The 10,694-nt window shown below is 40.9% G+C and overlaps 1 protein-coding gene across 1 annotated transcript in view; it reads right to left on the bottom strand.

The window, feature by feature from the left end:
* Nucleotides 1-6,458: 6,458 nt before the first annotated feature.
* LOC147421426 (neutral/alkaline invertase 3, chloroplastic-like) overlaps nt 6,459-10,694 on the bottom strand; it is a 62,117-nt gene continuing 57,881 nt past the window's right edge. The window contains exons 3-6 of the mRNA XM_086503779.1: nt 8,451-8,662; nt 7,801-8,285; nt 7,178-7,226; nt 6,459-7,107 (exon numbers count right to left, since the gene is read on the bottom strand). Coding sequence (XP_086359905.1) covers nt 6,760-7,107; nt 7,178-7,226; nt 7,801-8,285; nt 8,451-8,662 — 1,094 coding nt within the window. The 3' untranslated portion in view covers nt 6,459-6,759. The remainder of the gene's footprint in view (nt 7,108-7,177; nt 7,227-7,800; nt 8,286-8,450; nt 8,663-10,694) is intronic.

Here is a 10,694-nt window from a genome sequence, read left to right as displayed (position 1 = left end):
AATTGTGTTTATCATTAGACTTTTTGAAAGGAATTTAGCAAATAAAGATGTGCTTTATTTGGCTACAAGTATTGTCAAAGTAATATGAAAAAGCTAACCATAAAGGCAAATGATCAATAAAAAGGTAAGTACATTTATTGAGTTTTTTCTTTCATGTTGGCTAGTATGTACCTTATGGAGTAACTAACTTTCATGTGAGATTTTTTGGATGACATCTTAGCCTTGACTAGTGGGATAACATGGTACACGAGTCCCGTGTTCCTATTTATGCATGGTACTGTGGAATTGCATCTATTACTCTAGCCATAAAGACATTCTTATATGCCATTGATAACAAAAGGATATGGACAACATATCTCTTAGTGTATTAAATTTTAAAATCTCAAATGTGATACAAGTATGTGAACATGTTTATTGTTGCCATTTTCAATATAGAAGTCACCATAGAGAGTATAGCCATGTATTTCTTCTTTACCCTTCCAAGTCAAGGAATAGTGGTGTTTGGACAATAGTGGACAAATTCAACAAACGTGTTTCTATAAACATGTCAAGATGAGGGTTCCCTATGATGTGGCTATCCTGCTTGCATCACATAGATTCCATCATAGCTTGAGTAAGTTGAAACTATAAGTACTAATCACAACAGATAAGGAAAAGTGACTTATGAACTCCGGTGTTTTAAATCTCGTCCTGAACTAAATGGGAGAATTCTCAAACATTTCAAGAGTGTGAATATAACAACACAATGCATATTTCTACTATAAAATCTCCGTTTGAGATTGCCAAAGAAACAACTAAGGCTCCTTCCATGTTGATAAGATCAATGTTGATATAGAGTATATGCCTAATTTACAAATGGCTTTTCAAACGGTAAGACACAATAAACCACTCCAACCACAAGCAAAAGCTAGCTTTAAATAAGCACCATTGTGCTTAAAGTTTATCTTTAGAAAAGAAAATAATTGGGTTTTTCTTTGGTTCTCAAAGGCTTGCTTGAGGCAATACTATAGGCAAGAATTAGCAAGGCAAGAAAATTGGGCATCAAAGATATTATGCAAAGCCAAATCAACAATACTATGGCTCATTTCAAATTCAAGCTAAGATTAGCGACACTTTTATAAGCTAAAAAGTTTCACCTTAGTGGAAAATTCATAGCACATTTCATGTGAACTTACTAGTTCCATTCAAGTGTTCTCCTAACATGGAGCCAACTCAAGGATTCCCACTTGGATGATGCACTAGAAGAGATTTTCCAATCTAAGGCTATCATGTGACATGAGAAAAACCTATCACATTCCACCTAATAAGGGGTTCCCAGTAATCCATGCGACTCATGGAGACCGACGGAGGCCGGGATCCATGGGGAGCATGGATTGCGGAAAAAGCTTAGTCAACAACCTTTCCCGGCCTTCAAGGCCGGGTGGAGGGGGGCCAACGCTGTATAGCAGAGCACTTCAGGATTGCAGTAGGGCAGTGACACGGTGGGCAAGTAGTGTTACAATGGAGAAAACGTTTGTAGTTGCTCTAAACACACAGAATCAATAGGAATGGCAATGCTTGAGCCTAAGAGATGTAAAGGGATTTGAAACGTCCACAACCTTCTGAGAATTACTTCAAGATTTGAATGGATCTTTCTACAACTAAAATGCCCTAAACATAACCTTGAAACAACATTTTCATGCTCAAGAGGCACTGTAACAATGAGGAGAGTGGATTGCAATGCTTCAAATATTCATCAATGATGGGTATTCTTTTATGGATCTTGATGTATTACACCAAAATAAAGGTCATAAAAGTGAACCAAGAACTATAATTTTCATGTTCCCCAACAAGTACAAGAAGTACACTGAGAGAGAGAGAGAGAGAGAGAGAGAGAGAGAGAGAGAGAGAGAGAGAGAGAGAGAGAGAGAGAGAGAGAGGGACCATGAAAGGTTGGGCATCAACTCAGGGTGCTTCCTTAAGATCTAAATCAGCCCTAAAAAGAGGGCTCAATCTCTATGATGCAAAAAAGATAGGGGGCAACTAAATTATATAGAAAACAAAAACTTTTCTATTGTAGGAGAATGCATCATTGCATATGTGCACATTCTCTATTCTTGGAACCACATTCCAAGCAATCAAAAAGCATCCTCACCAGTTGTCCTCAAGTTTTTTCTCCTTTCAAAGCCAACAACGCAGCCAAAACCCATATCTTGCCTCCTTCAACACCATGTTTTGCTAAGAGTTCTTGTGCATCTACTACAAAGTCTTCCTAAATACTTGCGTGTGCTTACATTCATATTGAAACACTTGAAGAACTCTTTCTTGTCTTGCTATCTACTCATATTTGAAGAGGATTTTATTCAAAATGCTTTTCTGCTATGGTTAAATACTTATTCACTATGTACTAAGCTTTAATGTCCCACCTCTCCTCCTCTTTGTGAGTCAAACAAAATTCTTTCTTGTGCGGGGCCCTCGTAAGAGAGGGGGGGACCCACCCTTGACACTTTGTCTTGTGTAAATTCATGAATTTCTTGTTTGTTTGAGTATAGTTAATTTATAAAGCTATCAATTTAGCATTTGTCTCAAACAATCGAACAAGGGGCCAATTTGGTTTCAATGTTATACATTGAACTTAAGCGCCAATGGATTTCCATTTGGTTGGAAATAGGGTTGTAGGGAAACACACACAGCTTGGAGAAGACAAAGAAGCTCAAGGCACACAATTGAGAGTATGGATTGCTTAGTGCACAAATGAAAAAATGAGTTAGCCCTAGAATGATGGGCGTATATATAATGCATGGGGAAAAAAACCTCCTAGTGAGGGAAAAATGCCATGGCGGTCCTAAGTGTGTTCACACACATCACTACCGCATATGTATGGTAACAAATCCCCCTTGGGAGTGATGCAGTGAACGAGAGCTGGCACATAATGTATAGAAAAGTTTCATGCCCTAAGTGCATGATCAATCCCCAAAGGGGAGTAAGCCCAAAGCTTTGCGGAAAGCTTCAAACTTCTCACAAGGCAATGCCTTTGTGAACAAATCTGCAAGGTTGTCATGTGTTGGCACATAAGCCAAGCGGATCTCTCTTGCTGAGAGTCTCTCCCTAACATAGTGATAATGCATCTCAATGTGCTTTGTGCGAGCATGAAAACTAGGTTCCTCGCAACTGCCGATGCGCTCTGACTGTTAGTGTAGATGATGTTGGTAGTGTCCTATCCAACACCCAAATCAGCCATAAGGTGTTTGATTCATACACACTCAACCGTAGCTATGAACAAATCTGCAAGGTTGTCCTATGTTGGCACATAAGCCAAGCTAATCTCGATAATGCACCTCACTGTGCTTTGTGCAAGCATGAAAAACTGGGTTCCTCGCAACTGCCAATGTGCTCTAATTGTCAGTGTAGATGATGTTGGCAGTGTCCTATCCATCACCCAAATCAGTCACTATAAGATGGATGAGCCATACACACTCAACCGTAGCTATGAAGACTGCTGAGCCTAACAATTGGAAGTGGCCACAGTAGGTTGCTTCTTGCTCAACCATGATATGCATGAACTATCGAGCATGAAACGAAAAACACTCATGGACACTCGCGTGTCATAACGACCAGCCCAATCCGAGTTTGAAAAGGCATGTAAATTTAACGGCAATATTTAGGACACTGCTTAATCAAGTGATCATTAGTCTTGAAATAATGGCAACGCATCTTATTTTTTGCCCTTTTCACCAGAATTTCCAAAAGAGGTGCTGCCAATAGAAGCATTAGGAACAGGTGATTTTCCACTCACTGAAGAACCATGAGAAGTGGCTACATTGTTGTTGCCACCTTTTCTTTGAGCATCAATAAAAGCATGTTCAAGTGCACGCTATTTATCCCTGTTCTTTCTTGAGAGTGACTCTTACAACAACAACAAATGCATCAAACTTGACAACATTAGGATTTCCTTGGGTCATAAGTCTCCAAGTACTAGCAAGAATCTGGAAATGCATCAAGGTCAGTGTATACAAGGGAACTGTCAGAAACGAATTTGCTTGCATAAATGAGTTGCTCATTAATATCCTTGATGCTGACAACAAGAAAAGTGTCCATGTGATCTTCCTCATGCATAATCTTCGATTCCAACTCTTTACGCAACAATGCAATTTTACCCTCATTGCGACTTGCATAAAGACCAACCAGAATATCCCAAGCCTGTTTAACTTGTTTAGGCGAGCGAATGTGAGGAGTAATAGTGTGCTTCGCAGTTAACACAATCAATGCATAAGCTTAACATATCTAACATCCGAACGAGATTGCTCAGTCATAGACAAAACAGCTCTAGCAGCAGCAACATTGCCACCAAAACCCGCAATATCCTCAACAACCTTGTATCCACAGAATGAGGATGTACATCAATGCCTTGCACAACATTCCAAACACCCTTTGACATAAGAACATGTTGCATCATGTATGCCCACATTGGGTAATTGTCCGCATCCAATTTATCCTCAACAACCAACATCTTGAACACATTCGTATTGTTGTCAGCCATGGCGAATGCCTGCACCTGATGTGAAAACTGCTCGAAAAGAGGAGAAAGGAAGCAAGACTAATAGTGCTATATAGCACAACCCAAAGACGACTATAAGAGACCTATCATGCAAAAAATTTCACTGACAAAATTCTGCACAAAAATTACATGTGTCATATTGCTTGTAGTGGAAACAGAGGTCGAAATGAGGTCGAATGGAAATCCTGAGCAGACACAGCTCTATGAACTATCCCGATGTATTTGTCGACCTGACGCTCACCAAAGGTCACCCAAATTTGAGAAAGTAGCAGGTATGTGTTGGCGACTATGCTCAGGAGAACGCAACTTGCTCTGATACCAATTGTTGGAAATAGGATTGCAGAAGGAAAACGCACACAACTTGGAGAAGATGAAGAAGCTCAAGGCACACATTTGAGAGTATGTAGTGCTCAATGCACAAATGAAAGATGAGTTGACCCTAGAGTGATGGACATACATACAATGCACGAGGAAAAATTTCCCGGTGGTCCTAAGCGTTCACACACATCACTACCACATATGTGTGGTAACAATTTCATGAACTTGAGTGGTGACTCTAGTTGAATGCTAGTAGGATAATACTCGAAATCAGTGACCTCAACTAATACACTATTAGCAAAATGAAAATTTTAATGAAAAGATATAACATGGATTTAGCCTAATACATACATATGTTAATGGAATCAAAATGAAGTAAACATGGCTCGATACTAAAGATTGGTTAGTATATTCGAAGGTTAGTGTAGACAAAAAGAGACTCAAACTTAATTTGTGAAACATACTTGAAGAGTAAGGGACATGTTAGAGGCCAACTATAGGTGATTCATGTGCATGAATTATTAAATTGTGGCTCTCCCCCCCCTTCTCCTAGACACTCTTTCAAGAGCTTTACCACTTTGCCCTTGATAATAGAGCAAACATTGTAACGTTCGTGCAACATTGATTGTACTAGAGACAAATCAAATGCAATGTGGGTATGATGAGTGTGGCTATAGGGTAAAGGAACCAATAATAGGACAAGGTCCAAAACAAAGCCAACATCAATTGGGATCTAATTTATCATGCAAATCTTAGGGATTCTTGATGGGATAGCTTTTGCTATGACTAGAGCTTGTCATAAGCTCGTTTTTACATTATTTCCATTCATAATCATTGATCATAGTGAGAGATTGAGTCATTTCAATCTGAATTTCCCTCTACTGGCTCCTACATTTTAGTTGTCCTTAAGTTGGCTCCTTTACAATGGTATAGCCTCCTGAGTAGAAGTGGGGGGGGGGGGGGGGAGAGAGAGAGAGAGAGAGAGAGAGAGAGAAAGAGATCTATTTACCTTTGGGAGAGATTCTTGACCCATTTAGGGCCATAACAAACTTGTTTTCATGTACTTAGGAGCTCTTTAAATAACGACATGACGCCCAAGTTTTAACCTTTGATGCTTATATCCTTTTCTAATGTTGATTCAATTAGGTTATGGTCAATGAAAGTGCAATGACGAACATGGGTATTCTCATGTGCACACTAAAAGTGATCTTTATATACACATGAACAAATGTTTGAAATAAATCGGTGTGGGTGAAAGATAAATAGCTAGCTTGAGAGAGAGAGAGAGAGAGAGAGAGAGAGAGAGGTCACATGATTTTGCTATTTTGCTAGTGGTTGGGTGAAATATGTCAGCCAAGCGGTTGCGCATGCCTTGTCTCACAAGCCAGATTGGAAGAATAGCATTAATGTAGCTCAAGTGCTTTTTGAGTCAACATACCATAATTTTTAATGTAAGGAAACAACCCCAAAGAAAACCTAATAAAGTGGTTAATGTTCACAAAATTGTGCTAAGGTTCGGTTTTAGAGGGCTAAGGAAGGGAAGTAGTTTCAGTTGAGGGGCAAGTGTGTTGCTGGATATGATGATGTGCATGCGTTATAAGTAAGAATGAGCCCAATGAGAGTGGTCTCTAATATGTTGCATTAATTGAGTGAAGAAGATATCCTAGCATCTTTCTAGGTTACAAAAATTTTATTCCAATTACATCTTTAGTTGTTTTGAAAGAACATTTGGGTGATTTCCTGCGGGTTGAGGAAGGAATTTTACTCAGGACGTGTCCGTCATATCGATAGAACTCTCTCTCTCTCTCTCTCTCTCTCTCTCTCTCTCTCTCCGACCCAACTTCCCTCTTGAGTTCAAGCCTTGTCGGATAGATCTTTAAGGTCTCTTGGGATTGCTTCTTCTCTCATTTGGGTGGGGTGATGGTGGGTGGTTTGCGGGCAGCAGCAGCTGCTGCTCGCCTGCGCTTGGGATTAGCGGCTTGGAGTATGGAGCGTGTCTGCAGAAGCAAGGCATCGTTGTCCTCATCAAAAGCCAGAATGTCAAATGCTTGCGGTTTGCGCAGCAACTGCTTGGATACCAGGTAGCCCGCAATGGTCCAGGTCTGGAAGAGCCGCGCCTGCTTACCAATAAACTTACCTGTCTGGATGTCGTAGTATTCGGGCCATCGATCCTTGGCCAGTCGCTTCTCAGCTACCTCCACAGCCCTTTTCGCAATGCCCTCCCTCTTCATTTTCATGGCTGCCACCGTCAGCTGCACAGTCAATGAGAGTTCAATGTTTCATTCATCGTGGGCAGCAAAATATCAGAATCGTTTAACTCACCTGCCACAGCAACGTTGGCCATGATCCTCCATTGTGATAGGACCAGGGTCTGAAAGATAACATTCCAACATTTTCCACATAAGAGCGTGCAGGATGTTGCTGATGTATCAGCTTACTCAACCATAGTCTTGTGTCAAAACATATCAAATGACAAAGAAAAGTGCTCTTTCGGACAGGACTTGAAGCCATAAGAAAAGGCTTGAACACATTTTTCGAGAAAAGCATGTCTCAGCTTACAATTGTGCCGCTTGATGATTCAATAATGTCGATAGGAGCAAGAGGAAAGAGAAAATGCTCCCCTTTGAATTTGAGAAAAATAGTGTCAGAATGTGAAAAAACAGCTTCCAATAAATTTAAATCCGCTAGTGTTAAGAGGAGCATTTCTTTTCTCCTCTTGCTCCAATCGACATTGGAGTACTCTTACAAGATGGAAGAGTACTCCAATGAAGCAGTCAATAAATGTAACGAAGTGTTAAAATTTCCTCTTTAGAAAGGCATAAAAAAAGAATTTTGTATGGCTAGGGAAATCGGTTTTCGTATACTTTGCTTTAATGTGCTTAAGGAGAGATTTATTCCACATGCATGCCAAACCTCAATTTTTGAGAGAACATTGTGAAGCTTACGTGTTTTTGGGATCACTCCCGGTGATGATCCGCCATTCCTCACCCTCTAATGCAGGGTAGCATATCTTAAGTGGCATCGCTCCCACTAAGTCTGTCCACTTTGCCTCAATCAAGTCTAAGATGGCATCTGATTGTTCTGGAGTAGCAAGTGAACAAACAACCGACCATAGATTTCCCAATGCAAAGAATCGAAAATCCATATGAGCTGGCTGAAGGTTTCCTATGAGGTAGCCACCACGATCCGGTATCCATTCAACCAGCCAAGAGGGTATTTGGTCAGGATAAATGTTAAATTTATTGACTGCTTCATTGGAGTACTCTTCCGTCTTGTACCGGTATATAACATTCAATCTCTTCATGTCCAGCCAAAAATACTCTCGTATGTGATATGACAAAGCAATAAGTCTACTATTGATGGCTGCAATCAGGTCATCCCCCGGTTTCAGCATCTCTCGTGCACATCGGAGAGCTGAGAAGAACAAAGCCTGGAAAAGTTGTCTGTTATTCTATTCTTTTGAATCAGTGAGTTGTTTTACTGCAATTTTCTTATAAGAGTTTATATATAAACGAATGATGGAAGAAGAAGAAAAGAGGTACGTTGTCTGCCAAGATTGACTCAAGGAAGCAGATGCTGAAGGTTGAAAACTTACTTGAATTTCAAGAGGATGTCCATGTATTCCCATCCGACGATCAATCATACAAGATCCATCTGTTACCAATAGTGTGGGAAACATATCGAAGCCATCCTCCAGACACAATTTCAAAATCATCTTAATGCCTGTCTGAACATCAACTCTTGTTTGAAGAGTAAAATCGCCAGTGCATTTCCCATATGCTCTCAGTAAAATAATCCACCAGAGACCTAAAAACTCATTTGAATGCACATTAACCTTTCACTGATTGCATTTTTAAGAAAGGTTCAAAACGAACACTGAAAATGATGAATAGGATCATGAAGCTGATTTCTGGTGCAGTGTCCCGTCAACGTGTGTGAATGTTTGTGCAAACACCATGCACCGTGTGCACATGCGAGAGAGAGAGAGAGAGAGAGAGAGAGAGAGAGAGAGAAGAAGAAGAAGCAGCAGCAGAAGAGAAGAAGAGAATTTGAACGTTGTAGGAAACTATCCCAAGAGAGCAGAGAGAGAGAGAGAGAGAGAGAGATGCAATGAAACGATATATTAACGTCTTCAAGAGGCCAAAATGACCTATGAGACCAAACATAGACATTTAGATCCTAATCCATCATCTTATCCTTTTTAGAACTCTTGATACACTAGAATGATGACTTGCCTAGTCATCGCTTTGATGGGCTCTTGATGCACGCAGTTCACCATTTATCTTAACCTAGCGGTACCTTTGATGCACTAGAATATGAAATTTCCAGAGTCAATGCTTCACAAATGCACAAATGATAGATGCATTCACTTGAACATGAATACATAAAGTACAACATATAATGAGTAGAATGGGTCCCGAATTCTTGTCCAACTGTTCAATGAAAATTGTAATAACTAAAAAGCCGTTAAGCCGGGTCTAAGTAACCATCGTATCAGGTCATGGACTCTTGCCCGCCCGTCAGAATATCATTACAACATCTTATAGATTTGAGAAATTTTGTTAAGTCCAAAAAAGTTCAAACCAATGAAGCTAGTTTAGACAGATTCCAATCAAGTTCAATCAACATCAAACAAGAAAGGGTCCCTTGGCATTACCTTGCAGTTTAGGTGCAAAACCCTAAACCTGCAAAAAAACACAGCAGCCTGCAATTCCCTGTTTCTTATCATTTTGAGCGGAGCAAACACATCTGCGCGTGTCTCAAAAGCTCCCGCACACAATGGGACAGTTCCCCTATAAATCGAACGAGGTTTCACTCTTCGTTTTCGCATTCCTTCGCGATGGAACTGTGCGTACCTGAAGGGGACTAGCGATTAGCTAATCCGGTTCTTGTAATTGCCTTGGCAAACGCGCATAAAACCCCCGGAACTGTACATGGTCATCTGAGAAGCCCAACTAGAGGGGCATTACCATATGTGCAAAGGGGGGAGAGAGATGCGCGAGAGCAAATCATCGCGCTGCATGAGACAAGGTAGAAGGCAATCTTTCCATTAAAGTTGTGATCACCTGCACCCACTACTCACGCACACACTGCAGTCACTTCTACAAAAATCAGCCTCCTCCCTCACTTTTGGGCGCCCCCTCTTGAGATGAGAGACTTTTGACCATGTGTTGACCTACAGGTTGCTCTCCTACTGCCATGTGTCCAGGTAACTCCTTTTGGTTTAATTCCTAGTACCCACCAACTTATAAAGTCCTGCTGAGGGGCCTAAATAACTTTAACTGAGCCTAGCCACTTCTTTACTAGTCGGAGTCCAGTGCCGATCGGCCCAACCATATCCTCACTACCTGGCCTTGACTCCTGCGGGTGAAACTCTCGGCCAATGGCCATTTCACACTGGCCATGCAATATCCGAGCATTTGTAATTTTAACAGGAGGGTCCCAAAAATTAAATAAAAATCAAGGGAAAAAAACCGGCAAATATATATATAGTGGTCGTCACAGTCTCGTGACACATTTTACTGATTTCTTCATACAAGATACTGGAGAGATAGAGGAGCAAGATACTGGAGAGATAGAGGAGCAGCCACCAATGCAACGCTCAGCTCATACTCGCATCCCCCGGTACTCTCATTGACCGAGCATTGGAGCTAGGGAGATCGAGACGCCCGCGACTAAGGAGAGGAGTTTCACAACATCGATGGAGACTGCAACAGAAGATTCAAGCCATACTATCTCAACATCCAGAGTACTGACAAGGATAAACTCATTACCCATTACGTCACCCTCTTGTATTGGGCATCCATTGTACCAATGATCACACATACCCCACACAGTT

Source organism: Adiantum capillus-veneris, chromosome 27, assembly GCF_014529385.1.
Source record: "Adiantum capillus-veneris isolate H3 chromosome 27, ASM1452938v2, whole genome shotgun sequence".
In the NCBI taxonomy this organism is placed as follows: Eukaryota; Viridiplantae; Streptophyta; class Polypodiopsida; order Polypodiales; family Pteridaceae; genus Adiantum; species Adiantum capillus-veneris.
The sequence above is the reverse complement of the archived record's forward strand: the minus strand, read 5'-3'. Positions and strand labels throughout refer to the sequence as shown.